At 46.5% G+C, this 14616-nt stretch overlaps 1 protein-coding gene across 1 annotated transcript in view; it reads right to left on the reverse strand.

Annotated features, from left to right (window-relative positions):
- Nucleotides 1–14616, reverse strand: part of POLR1A (RNA polymerase I subunit A) — a 71604-nt gene that overhangs the window by 41582 nt on the left and 15406 nt on the right. Inside the window, exons 8-13 of the mRNA XM_025994403.2 lie at nucleotides 13803–13908; nucleotides 13349–13511; nucleotides 10127–10297; nucleotides 9865–9987; nucleotides 7350–7580; nucleotides 1584–1838 (exon numbers count right to left, since the gene is read on the reverse strand). Of these exons, the coding sequence (XP_025850188.2) occupies nucleotides 1584–1838; nucleotides 7350–7580; nucleotides 9865–9987; nucleotides 10127–10297; nucleotides 13349–13511; nucleotides 13803–13908 (1049 nt within the window). The remainder of the gene's footprint in view (nucleotides 1–1583; nucleotides 1839–7349; nucleotides 7581–9864; nucleotides 9988–10126; nucleotides 10298–13348; nucleotides 13512–13802; nucleotides 13909–14616) is intronic.

The raw sequence follows: 14616 nt of genomic DNA on the forward strand, positions 1-14616 counted from the left end.
AAAGAAAAAAAAAACTTTCCACAAGACACTGGCCCCCAAAAAATACCATAAACAGAAGAAGAAAAAAATCCACAAAGAAACACATCAATGAAAAGTTTAACTATTTTCTCAGGAAAGAAAGAGCTCAAGCTCCATTCACCTCCTATTTTAAGAAAACAACATGCAACTCTACTAAATACACAAACAATAAAATAAAATGTACTTTAATCGGGTACTATGGATAATCCAGGAACAGAATCTGGAAACAAGAAATCAGATAATGAATGAAAGCAAATGGCAATAAGGAAATAAAGATACATCAAAAAAAAAGTTACCCCCTCTGCCCCACAAAATGACTTTCCTAGTTTAACAAAGCCAGCTCCTGTTCTCTTAGGACTTTACCACCAAAGTAGTTTAGAACATGCTGCATTTTTATAACCATTAGTAAAAATAGATTCCACTTCTTAGCATTTTACACTAAGGACTAAATGAAATTTACCAAGAATCAAAATCTCTGTACTTCTGACTAAAGAAACTGATGGAAAGTAGAAGTGAACCCTTGGGTCATCCCTTAGAAATTTCTTCCCTCCAGGAACTTAATTTATTAACGTAAGCTTATTTATCTGTGTTCCGTCTCCTGATCTAAAATTCGTGGGCATGCGAGCACATAATGAGGCACATTAGGATTTAAACAAATCAGCCCTTTTAAGGACATAGTGTAAGCATGAAGTCCTTGCTTCACTTTATTCAATCAAGATGAAATATGGAACATTCAAGTTTCATTGGTCTGAGAACTTCAGAACACCCCAACTCCCTATTCCAATGCCCCAATGTCCACAGGTCACTCTGCCAGCCTAAAGAGAACCATCTGTTTTTGCTCCCTGCTAGTGTCACCTGTGATGAAATGTGACACTGCCTCTAGAGTCAGAGAGCCAGTTTAGTTCTGGGATCCACTTACTGCTATGTGGCCTCGTCCAGCCCCAGCTTTGCCTCTGTTAAGTGAGGCTATTAACACATGATGCTGAGCACATGGGGTTGGGAGTCAAAGGTGCTGAGTTCAAGTCCTGCCTGGCAAGCCACTCATTCGTGTTTCCTCATCTGAAAATCGCATCTATTTCAAAAGGCTATTGTGAGGACGAAATAAGAGAATGTCTGCCAATAGCTTAGCGCAGTGCCTGCTGCACAGGGAGTGCTCAATAGGTGGTTTTACTGCTTTTACCGCTGCCATAATGGCAGTCTTGACTGTTATTTACATGAAAAGAGAAAAAGTCCATTATCAAGTTAGTAAAATTATGATTCTAACTTCCAAGGGTCCTCAGTGGACCTTTAATCCCTTCTTCCTACATTTAGCACCTTCACTAATCCAGCACTGGCTGAAATGGGCAGAGAAGGGAATGAAAGTTAAACTCAAACAGTTGATCCAGCATGAGCCACAATAGAGTGCTGGTGTGCAAGAGGCTGAAGTGCTGGGCCCCTGGAGCCTCTGGCCACTGCCTGCTGCCCTGGGTGGCAGATGACTGATCCTAGGAGCTGGCAAGAGCCCAGACCTAAAGTGTCAAGTTGTACCAGCGATGACCATACAACAGCCTCAAGGTCAGACTTACCTTGGGAACAAGGTACTGCTGATCTGTGCAGGCCAGGACATAGGCCTCAGCCCGGCCCAGTTCACTCTGGGGGAAGTGGGCATTCATCTCGTCTCCATCAAAATCAGCGTTATATGCCTTGCAGTTGGCATAGTGGAGCCGCAGGACTTTCTCTTCAGGCAGGATGCGGGCGTGGTGTGCCTGGATAGAGGGTCTGTGTAGGGTGGGCTGCCGGTTCAGCAGGAGGATGTCCCCATTCTTCACATGCCTGCACACCTGGGGGGAAGAGTGGAGAAAAGGGGGTGTAGGGATAACTTTAGCATCATCACTACTATTCCCTGGGCTCACTTAAGCCCGGTCTGTGTGTGGCTTCTGTCCATCCTGTGTTTTACTCATCCGGATCAAAGGGGAATTTTTAGTCTGGAGTGAAACCCTAGAAATCTCTGAGAAATAGCTACTAGCTCAGCATAGCCCTGATCCTGGCTCTGGGCTCAGAGACACACACAGATGAGGCTCCAGGCCCCTTTCAGTAATCTCTGTCTTCTTCAGAGAGGCATGGCCTTTCCAGAGTCTTGGATTCCTCTGGCAATTGGTCTAGGGAAAGAAAATGCATGCATCTGAGGACAGCACACCTGCACATAACTGTGACACCCTGGGCTTGAAAGGACCTGACAGACCTCTGGCATCCCCCTCTGCTGCGGTCACATGGGAGTATGTTATTCTAAAAGTGAATCCCATGTTTAGAACCACTTCACCCAACCTCAAAAGGTAGAGTCAGGACTGGAACACAGGGTTTTGATTCCCAGTTCAATGTTTTCCGAAAACATTCTTTTGCACTTAAAACAGTAATAAGAAATTTAAATTGCCATAGTCTTTGGGGAAAGCAATCTGACAGTAGATTTAAGAACATTTAAAACTCATTTCCTTTTGGTGTTTCACAAGGAAAAAAAGCACCAATGTAAGGTCATATAAACACATATGTTGAAGCAGCCGTGTTTACAGTGGAAAAACCTGGAGTAACTCGAACTGCCCCACAGAAGCAGCACGGGTATACATGGAATATTACGCAATGATGAAAAAAGCTGAAATAAATCTATGCTAGTCCTGAAGTAATGGGACTAATGTATTCCAATTAAAAAAAAAATCCATATGTCATCTATGGTGACAGGAGGAGGCAATTTAAAACCCAACTTAATTCTGTATGCATTTATATAAACGGGGGAAAAGGCTTCTTAGATCCTTACCTAGCTGTTACCACTGACTCCACAGGGGCCAGGGCAAGTGGGAAAGGAGTAAGGCACAGAGTACCACCTTTACCACCACCCATCTTAGTTCCTGTGATGATGAGCATAGATCATTTCCATACTTTTTTTTTTTTTTTAAGATCTTCCACTATTTTTAAGGAAAGCAAGAACTACTGCCCAAGTGATATGCTCATTGTGGGGGAAGAAGTAGAAAATACAGACAAACTTAGAGAACAGAATAAACACCACAAGTAACCTTACTCCTTAGAGATAGCCACCATTCACATGTTCCCCCCTTACCGCTACACCATTGGTCATGTCCTCCTAAGAGAATGCTACTGCCTACAAAGCTGACTTCAGTGGAGGGCTCATTAAGCCTCATGCTGCCCTTCATCTCCCCTTAGATCAACTACTGGGCATCCTAAATGATGGACATAAATGCTATTTCAAGAAGTGAATGCATGAAGGAGCTTATGCCCCAACTGTTCTGCAGCTTATAGAGACTGGGTCAGACCCCTGCCCCTCAAGTACCCCTAAATTACAGCAGGCAGCAGGCTGGGGGTAACACATTACTCCAAGTCTAGTCTCTTCTTGTGTTATCCATGTTTATGAAGCTGAACCGGAAATGTGGGTACAGAGACAGGCTAGAAGTAAACAAAAGACCCTCCCCACCTACCAGCCCACTGCAAATTTTCAGCCGAGCTGAGTTTCCTCCACATCAGACAAGCAGGGAGCAAAACCCTGCAATTCTAAAAGGAAGTCCTAAAAGCACTTAGCAAGGAGGCAGTCTTTCTGTTCTCCAAGGAATTCAAACCTTCCCCTCTCTGCCCCCACATCCATGTTTCCAAGGAGACCCAAACTCCTGCGGATTCCCATGAGGGTCTGCCCAGGGCACGTCACAGAGCCTGAGCTGACCTTCAAGGTCTTATTTCTTTAGCCTCTCCAGGGAGAAACTGCCCAGACCTGTGGCCCAGGCCCAAAACCCCAGGATGGGCCTCTGATTTGAGTCTTGTAAATTCAAGACATCCTCCAGCATAAGCAAACCCCACAGCTGGGAAGGCACGCAGGCCAGTCTGGCAGGCGCTGGCCAATCCAAACAGAAGTCCTGGAGCACAGGGAGCTCCCCTCGCCAACCCAAACCTGAGGCCCTTCCTTTCTCTTGTCTCTAAATAAATACTGCAGTGAAAATTAGCATGCCCCAGTGCCCGGGTCAGAGTTTTCAGAGGCGACTCAGAGCCAAAGAGCGGCTTCTGGCAGGCTGCTGTGCTGGGAAATGAGACTCAGCTGTCCTGGCCACCTCCTCCTGACTTACAAGGCCCAGAGGAAGGGACAGAGGTTTCACACCTCCCAGGGGAAACGGCTCCTGTCAGTCATCCTTTCCCTTCTCCTCCTTTTGTGGACCTGGCTCTCTCCTTCCTGGTCACATCCCCCAGCCTCTGAGCCCAGTCCCGATCTACATGTGACGCATTAACTTTTAAAAATACCAAAAAATTAGAAGTACATGTGTATGTGATTACATAAGTAAGCAGCGTGTGTAGCGCTATTAAGATCTTGGAAAATAAAAATAATCATCTTAAGTCCCCATGTCCTGATGTAAGGACTTTTCCTTCATAGTCTGTTCCCGTCTCTGCCCCTGGGTTATCAGGTCTAACGAGGGCCCTCCTACCTCAGAGCCTCCCACATCTCAGCCTGGATCCCACAGGGGTTTCCTGAGTACCTCCTACACACTGGGTGTGAGGACAGAGTGGTGAGCAGAACACCCTGCCCACACTTTCATGGTATTTAGGAATTGGAGGGAGGATGGATGAATGGGTACACATGTGGTGACAACACAACACAATGAGAACAAGAGGTGGAGAGGGATGAGGGTGTAGTGGGAACACAATGGGGGATGGACCTCATACAAGTTTCAAGGGTGGCAAACTATGGCACATAAGCAGGACACTTGGCTTTTGTAAAAAGTCTTCTGGGAGCATGGCCAGGCCCATTCATTTGTGTACTGCCTATGGCGGCTCTGACACTAAAAGGCATGTTTGGCCAGCTGCACAGAGACTGTATGGTTTACACAGCCTAAAATATTTACTATCTGGTCCTTCGCCGGAGAAGTTTACAGACCCCGTCCCAAGAGGATGAGGGCTTTGGTGTCGAGACCGGGAGGATTAGAAAGAGTTGCCAGGGAGGCTGGGGGATAGGGGTAGGGAGCAAAGTGATCCAGGAGGGGGCACACATGCGAGGCCCAAAGGGGAAGGACTCTGCATTGCCAGTGGTGGTGGTGATGGTGGGGGTAGTAGCCAGCAGGAGTGTGGAGGGTAAGATGAGAAGTGAGGCTAGAAGAGGAAGCAGTGACTCTGCACTCAGGACTGGAATCTAAGTTGAAAGACTAGTGACCAGGCCAATCCCATTCAACCTAGTCACTGCTCAGAACTCCTTTCAGTCACTTCCCAGGAACTGAGCAGCATGTGGCAGCAGGCCAACCTTCCCTTTCCTCAGCTCTGGATACCCGCTCACCTCTGACCCTACAGACATAGCTAAAGCCATGTAAGTTCTCCATGCGTTTGCCTCATCCTCACATTCCTGTCATGTCAGAAATCTGGTATCCTTCTACTTAGCTCTCAAATGCTCTTAGCTGCTGGCTTCGCTGCCTCACAAGAGCTCTGAAGCCTGGGTCCTCCCACTGTTCAAACTGCTCTCCTGCGTCACAAGTGACCTTCATTTGTATAAATCAGATGCGCCTTCCCGTGGTTTCCTCATTCTTCTCAATCATCATATTTAACTTCCGGAGCATCTAACAAGTGCCCTTGGGAGAGCCGAAGATACCCAGGGGCTGGTCTTGATCTGGAGGAGCCATATGAACATGTGGGAAACAGATGCAGATGCCAAACGAGGTGGCCCAGTCCTTCAATCTCTGTTCCCTCAGTTTCCCTGGTCCACCCTGTCTTCCTCCTGCTCCCACACTGTACTTTGTGCTCAGAGGTTAACACTCTGAAAATCTTCTTTTCTAACTCTATGGCCCTTTATTTAAGTCCCACATACCCACCTGTCACAGGAGATGGGCCTTTAGATTCCCCACCATCACCTCACTTCACAGGGGCCATGTGCATTCCCTGTAGCCCTCTGGCTGGCCCTCACCTGCCCTCCCACCCTGCATATTCCTCTCAGCTGCCTTTCTTTCTGAACATGAAGCACATAAAGCCACAGGCCTCCATTGCTAATTTCCTACTGTATCCACCACACCAGAGCCATGGTACCACACATTCCCTGGTGGTGCCCCCACCCATTGTGAACTCCAGAGTAGTAGGACTTTGTCTGCGATGGCTGGCAAAGTGCAGTGGAGGAGAGAGCAGTGGGTCCTCTGTACAGCCTGACCCCACTCTGCTCTCCTCACGTTTTCTGACCATGAGACTTTGGCACGTTTGGCTTGAGCTGATATGAAGACAGCTTCATGTTTATTTTGCTTCACCATTAAGTTACGTGAAATACACCTTGAATTCTCCACCATCTGTAACAAAGCTCCTTCCAAAACACCAGGCACAAAAACTAAACCTGAATAAGAATCCATCTTATGGATTTTTTGAGATATCTTTTGAGTCTGGTCAAGGGTTTCTGCTGGTGAATAGAAAATAGGACTTGGCCCCAAGAAAGGGGAACCCAGAGACCACCTTCACCTATTTGACAGTCATCCTGGGCAAACCCAAACTAAGGTTTTGTTTTGTTTTGTTTTGTTTTAAACGTATACTTTTTGACATCTCAACAACTTCTGCCACTACTGCCTGGTTAGGGGTCACTTGTTATGCTCCCCCAAGTAGAAGTGGCTATTTTTAACAGGACACAAATGATGTCACCCACTGACTTCATGCCCCCCAGCTAATCAATCATGTATTCTTTCTGGTGGAGCCCAAGTAAGCCTTAGGAACCTTTAACACTGTACTATGGGCAGCCATGAGCAACTGTCAGAAAATGAAGCATCAGATGGAATCCAGGGGTTATCAGTTATTAGGGACATATCACACAGGACATTTCCTCCCTTAGAGCAGTTCTCAAACATTAGCATGTAGAGGAACCCTCTAAAGTGCTTGTTAAAATGTAGATTCCTGGGCCCCATCCCCAGAGATTCTAATCCCTTTTGTGGAGGTGGGGAGGAGAGGGTGAATGTGCATTTCTCGCCAGCTCTAGGGATGCTACTGCCTCTGCTGATCTGAGGACACTCTGAGTCGCCCCGCTTAAGGACAGCAAATTCGTTTGCTTCCGGACCACAACTGAGTTATTATTAGAGGGCATTTCTTGAGCCTTGGATGTGTGCCCAGCACTGTGCTGCATGACATGGGACAGCCAAATGAAGCTTTAATCGTGGTGTCAAGATCCTAGGAACTCCAGCTCCAGCTGGGGAGAGCAAGTAAGCACCGTGAAGCCCCTAAGTAATACGCACACATAGGGGGAGGCAGAACAGCTCCTAGATTCCTGTGTCAGCTACTCATGATTCGCAGTCACAAGGGAGTTGGATAGGGGCTGGCCAAGCCGCTGAGCAAATCTGCCCACAACTCACGATTTTTGTCCCCTGGGGCTTAGGTGCCCCCGTGGCTGGTGTCAGGAGCTGTTTGGCCACGGCCTCCCGCTGTGTCAGGTCGATAGCACTCAAAGCTGTGCGGCTGCCATCTTCATTGATGACCATGGAGGCTCCCGGGTGCACGTTGGGGCCATTGATGACTGCTTGCCTCAGTTCCTGAACATTCCAGGGGGTGACTGGCTGAGGATAGGTCAGTTTTGTGGCAAACACCTGGAAATGGAGTAGGTATGAAAATTCAGCATAGGCAGAAAAGATGGTACCAATTCAAAATCTGACTCAACAGGCTGCGTGACTTCTTCCCCAAGACAAGGAGATGCTTTGCCACAAAGGTCCTTTAGGGAGTAAGCAACCTCCTATCTTCTCCACAGAGGCATTTTTCTAGCCTTGAAGCCTTAAGGGAATAGATTGGGCCTCCCTTCCTAGCTGTCTGTCTGAAGAGAATAATCTGCGTGTTGTGGTTGATACATTAGAATTTTTTAACCCATTCTAAAATTTTATCATTTCCCCACACACTGATCAATTCGTAGTCCCCAAAGGGAATGTGGAATGGGACACTAGCTTGAGAGAAGTGCCAATACCTGCTCTTAAGTACCATACCACAGCCCCCTCCACTTTAGCAGACATCACTAAGTGATCGTGGCCTTTGCCCTGAGCCCAGACATGGTATTGGAGCCTCTACCCAGCAGTTTTAGCTGCCACTACAATCAAGGTGGAGCTTGAGATGAAATGGATTTGGTCTCTTGATACATGAGAAAATGCAGTGTTCCACTTAACGCTAGACCTGCAATATACTCCAAGAAAAACGAGTTCCCTGGTTAAGTGAGTTTATAAGCTGCTGAATATCATAAACCCTCTGATGCTTCCAAATGCACTTAACTATATCAGAGCCTCTGAGGAGTCCTACATAAAGAACCTGGTTGGATTCTGTCCAGGTTCTTTATCTAGGTCTCTGCCTGGATGACACTGAGAAGGGCCTTATCTGCAACCCCAGCCAGCAGGCGCTCCCTTTCCCTATCACCTGTTCCACTTTTGTCAATGCACTGACCACTGCCTGGCAGAGTGTTTATGCTCCTAGGTATTTATTTATTCATCTTCACCACTGGAATGAAAGTTTCTCAGGGGACACTGTAGTCTGTCTGGTTCACTGCTAACCTCTAGCTTATTCCCCAAACTTATTTCAGCTCCTCTCCTCCACAGTGCTCTGTGGGAAGTGTGTGCCACAAGGGACCAAGAGATAGTCTCCATAGTCAGTTCCTCACAGCCATCCTGTAACACCACCCCACCCCCTCACCCCCTGGCCACCATGGCCCTGAGACCTGGAACAGGTCAGAGGTGGGCAGATGGATAACTTCAGAGTCTTCCTTAGGAGAAGGCATTATGAAATGAACCCAGAACCAAGAAAGGGAGGCTTGGTACCCCTGAAGGTAGAAAGAGGAAGCACTAAAGGTCTCTCTCAAAGCTGGGATGCTCTAAGGCATTGTGAGACCAAAGCCTATAGGGGTAGCCCATGTCTTCCGTCCAAAGAAAGCAACAAACAATAAATGGGCCCCTTCTCCCAGGGTCTCAGACTCAGGAAGGTCTCCACTGGGCTTCACAATGCCTTTCCCTGCCACCTGACCCAGCTTCTGGATGGAAAGACCTATGGTTCTAGGAGCTGGTGGGGACAGGACTTAGCCTTCTCTGACTCCTGTCTTCTCACCCGTGTGTCCTTGCCTAGGGAGCCAAGGGTGCCTAAGAGAGATGAGGCAGTGAGCATGCAGGAGGCCATCAGAACACTTGAGCTCCGCTCATTACCAGCATTCCCCTGAGAGCAGCTGAGGGGGCAGTGTGCGAGGAACTGAGACTCTCCACAAAGGGAATTAAACCATCTTCATATTACTGACCTTATGGCCCATTAAGAAGGAAGCTGATTAAAGCGCTGCTAATGAGCAACACAGCTTGAATGGGTGGGGAAGTGAGAGGAGGCTGGCTCCCTGAGGAAACACTAATGGGTGGATGGGGCAAACCACTTACCCCGAAGGAACCGGGAGGATGGATGACATGCACACAGCCCTCTCTGCGGGGCTCTCTCCCCTTCCTGTGCTTGGCAACTATGGGCACACATTCCTGATTGCTAACGCCAGGCAAGTGCCTGGAGTGGAAGTCCCCTTTGGTATCTTCCTCATTTCTGTCATGAGATCAATTTGACTGGGAAGGTGTAGAGACTAGGCTCTGAGAGGCAGGGGGAAGACATAGATGTGGAGATGTGGAACACCCTTTGGATGGCTCCCTGGTTGCCCAGGACATGGGTCTTCCTTGTTGGTGGGTGTATGGAGATTTGACAAGGAGTGAAAGCAACACCATTATACAGCCTCAAGTCCCCTCCAAATAGCTTGTTCAGGAAGAAGCAGAAGCTGTCCTCACTCAAGCCACCACAGTCGGCTGCATACCTCCCCAGCCTTCAACATCCCCGCCAGCCACCCGACAGTAGCCAGTGAGGCCCCTCCACACATACCATGGGAATTCCAATCTCGTTGGTGTTAATGTACATGTCTGGGCAGATGACTGAGCGGGCGGCGTAGTCCACTCGCTTTCCCATCATGTGCTTTCGGAATAAACCATCCTTTTTCTCCAGGATCTTTAGGAGGGAAAAAGTCCACAGAAAGCAACATTAAAAAAAAAAGAAAAAGTCAAGTATACTTATTATTTGTTTCAATACATGTGCATTTATTATTTAACTCCCTCAGCTAGCATTGGGGATCCAATGTACTCCTCACCTGTCTAATGCCAGGGTACTTCTCCATCATTAATTTGTCCATCTCACTATCAAACACAATATTGACGTGGCTCTGGAGACGAATCCAAATGTTGTAAAGTTTGTCTGTGAGGGACTGGCCTGGAAGCATGCTCAAAAAGGATCGGTCCAGAACAATCGAAGAGTCTTTTTCCTGGCAAGACATGACCAAGAAAACAGGCATGATGGAAAAACCTCAAAAAGGCCAAGCTGGGTTTTGCTTTTCTTTCTTACTCTCGCTCTGACAAATGATGAGCTCTGGAGTTTACCTTTATGTCTTTTGAACCCAACAGATCATCGGCAAAAGTGCTAATAAATCTTGTCAGTTTGTATCAACAAAACATCAGACCCAATGTATAATGGGCCGTATACCCCAGCCTTTTTCTGATAGTAAAATGCACTCAAGTTTATAAGCAAGTTTTTTTTTGTTTTTTTGTTTTTTTAAACCAACACAGAGTTGGTTTATCTCACAGTTTCTGTAAGTTAGGAATCTGGGTACAGTTCAACCAGGTTCTCTGCTTCAGAGTCTCTCCTAGGTTGCAATGAAGGAATCCACCAGAGCTAGTGTCTCATCCGAAGGTTCAACTGGGGAAGGATCCATCTCTAAGCTCACATGGTTGTTGGCGGGGTGCCACTCCCTAAATGCTGCTGGGCTGGGGACCTCAGTTCCTAGGAGGCTACTGGTCAGAAGCTACCTGCAATTATGTGCCTTGTGGGCTTCTCCAACATGGTAGCTTGTTTCACTGAAGTGTGTAAGTCAAAAAAGTAATGGAAGGGTCTGCTAGCAGCAGCTCCTGAAGTCCTTTACTATCTAATTCTTCAGGCCACCCTAGAAATTCTTCCCCCATCCATACTCTCCATGAAGTTCTATTATCCCACCAGATAACTGATTCTCATATGGATTTTCACCATTATTTATGGTTTCAAATAAACTTAATCCAAAGCACTTATGAGGGGATCCCTGGGTGGCTCAGTGGTTTAGCACCTGCCTTTGGCCCAGGTTGTGGTCTTGGAGTCCTGGGATCGAGTACCACATCAGGCTCCCTGCATGGGGCTTCTCCCTCTGCCTGTGTCTCTGCCTCTCTCTCTGTGTGTCTCTCATGAATAAATAAATAAAACCTTTAAAAAAAAAAAGCACTTATGAAAATACAAGTGGAATAATTTCCAAAAAGGAAAAATGTTCACCACACTATTCTCTACGTTATCAATTAAAATGTGGGTCCCCAGAGACGCCTGGGTGGCTCAATGGTTGAACGTCTGCCTCTGGCTCAGGGCATGATCCTGGAGTCCCAGGACTGAGTCCCACATCCTGGCTTCCTGCATGGAGCCTGTTTCTCCCTCTACCTAGGTCTTTGCCGCACACACACACACACACTCTCTCTCTCTCTCTCTGTGTACATATATGTCTGTGTGTGTATGAATAAACACATAAAACCTTTTTTAAAATAAGTTAAATAAATAAAGATAGATAAAATATGAGCCCCCAACTTAAATATGTCAAGGGACTGGCTGAAATCCAAGCCTCACTGGAATATTTAACCAATTCTTTTTAATTTTTCTGCCCCTGGCTCTGCCTCCTTCTCTCCCTACCTGTCCAGGAAACAGGCTCTTAATCTGCTTTACAGCACCACCTACTGACACTGTCTGACCACCTGTCCCCTGGCTAAGTAAGACACAAGAGATAGATGGATGTCCCCCAGTGTGCAGAGTGAGTGAGCTGAGAGAAGAAACCTGTCAGCATATTGGTAAAAGTATGAGGGGGGCAGTGTGAATATATAGTAAATAAAAGTGCCATGAAAACCACCAGTGTAGTGGGTTTGTCCTCAACCGTAAGAAATAGATGCGTCTTCTTTAGTTATAGGGAGAACAGATATATTTTCTGATCTAGCTAAGGGAGCCTCACAGGGAGAGATGATCACCTAGATGATGACAGGGGCCCTGTCAGCCTAACTCACTGTTTATGACATTACCTGGCTCAGGACTATATGATTACTCTTTTAATGAGACCCATGAGAGGGCTACCATAGGAATGGTATGTGGGGAGCTTATGGGGAAATAAATAAGAACATATCCTGTTAATCACAAAGAAAGAAGGCACTATGACTTCAGGTAGCAAGGACCTTAAGAATCAGAGAAGATATTGTTTATTTCTGCAGACACTTGGCTTTTTTTTTCTTTTTCCTTCCTTCCTTTCTTCTTTCCTTTCTTTCTTAACAAAGGGCAGCTCTATTTTCAAAGGGCATCAAAATAAAAGTTCTCAGCTCTGGTCAAGGGTCCTGGCTATCCTCTGGCCTTCCACCCAAACTGGACCAGGGCCTGCAGATGGCACATTTCTCTTAGACTGAAGGTTTCTGAAAGCACACCTACCCTGACAGATCAGAAAACTTAAGCAAGACCAAGGACAGTTCAGAGCTAAGTAGGAGTAACCCACAGCACATGTGTCCAGGCAGAGAGTGGCGCCACCTGGTGATGGGCCTGACTCAGAAGAATTGTTGCCAGCAGCTGGAAGGGAGCCTGAGAGCCCTGTCCACTTAAGGCTGAGACTGCCCTTCTTGCTTCCATCCAGAGAGCATCTCAGAGCTGGGAAGGACCCCAGTCATCTCAGCAACTTTTCTGAGTGCCTGATTCATCTTTATGCCCACTGAAGACTTGGCTCACTGAAGTAGCTTGGAAAGTCGGCTGAAACAGGAAAACTGAATCCAGCTCTATCATTTACTGAGGGGGAAGCAGAAGCCTCAAGCATGATAGTCCTATTCTGGGAAATCCCTACAATTGACAATAATGCTCTCCTGAATCCAATGCTAGAAATCTTAATAAGCCAAAAAAAGAGCTGGATGGCTCAGGCTCTGGTACCATAACCCAAAAGGGACATTCTTAGAGCCCACAGGATGCAGACTCTTCTTTCTAGAGCTGCCAGTCACTGCCAATGAGGGCAGATGGCCCAGAACAACCTATATGTAAAATCTTACCATTAACCATACACATTTTACAGTGGAGATGGGCTCACGAAATTAAAGCAACTCAACAAAGAACATAGATCCTTCCATGCTCATATCATGCTTTCCCCCAACATTACTTAGGTTCCCTCAAATGATAGCTCATACACAACCAGCATCTCCCTGCACCGCCAGTGTTTTGCATCTGCACTGCAGGCATTAGAACTAAGCAGATATACTGATGACATCAGCTTCAAGGCAGCCCTGACCTCATCCTTGGCAGGTCCTGACACCTCACATGGCAGCTCCTGTTCTTGGGCCATCAATGCTAGAAGTTTCCGGATCAGAACCATGTCCTTCATGACAGCCTGCAAGTTCACTGTCTGGCCATTGGTAAACATCTGGTCCCCCAGTCGACTGACAGGGCGATACCTGTAGGGGGACACATGGAATCAGGGACTGTTTAGTGTGAGGAAAGAAGGATCATGTTCTTCAGCCTCTTGCTCATCCCTGGTATGAGCCACTCACAACCCACCACACTCAAAAACCAATAAATATTGCTACTACTGTCAGGACAAATATTCCCAACCACCTGCAACCTGGGTGTGGAACTGCTGTTTTACTTTTCAGGGTGCTAGGCCCTTCAAGCCTCTCCCAGAGGTCATTATTCTATTGTTCAATACACCTTTTCCAGGTGAAATAAACCCAATTAAAGGGCATTACCTTGAGGGTGGCACCACCAGGAAATCCAAAAAGAACACACTGGGATTGAATCTAGACTCCATGTCAACATCTTCTAGTCCAGAAAAAAGGTAATTCAGAAAGAATCCTGTATGTGAAATAAACCAAAATGATCATTTACATTTATGTGGTAGGGCAGGGATGAATGATCACAAAAATTCCACTGGGGGGGGGGGGACAGAATATGAGACAATATGTAAAGTAAAATCACATTTTCCTTTCTAAAAATAGTCTTTGCATGTTGAGAACCTGCGCAGAGGTGAGATGGTGGTTTAAGGATGGGTACCGCGCATGGCCCCCCTCTACTTATTAGCCCAAGGGCGAGATGGACAAGGATGGGGAATGAAAACCTCCCCTTGTTTCTCATCACTCTCCTGGACGATTAGACTTACACAAACACACACACAGAGCTTTTGTATCTATAAAAAATGTATCTGAAATATGGAAAAAAAAATAAAAAAAAATTTAGCCTTCTTAAAAATAAAACAAAACTCTCCATGTAGACACTACTAAGAAGAGATCGTTTTTGTGGCTCAAAGCTCTATTTTAAGTTTCTAGTGAACTTAAAAACAAAAAAAAGCTACAGAGAGAATGAATAGAAGTGGTAGGGCCCGCCACAGAAATGATCACACTAACTTGAGTGTTTTTCCGACATCACTTATCCCTTCAGCAACATTTTCATTTTTAAGTGCTTATCATTACACAGCAGCTGCATTCAGTGTTCCAGAACGAAAGCACTCTCAGAGGGTGGTGACATGAGGGCTTGAATATACTGCCTAGCTTTTGTTATACATGC

Source organism: Vulpes vulpes, chromosome 8 (assembly GCF_048418805.1).
Source record: "Vulpes vulpes isolate BD-2025 chromosome 8, VulVul3, whole genome shotgun sequence".
Lineage (NCBI taxonomy): Eukaryota > Metazoa > Chordata > Mammalia > Carnivora > Canidae > Vulpes > Vulpes vulpes.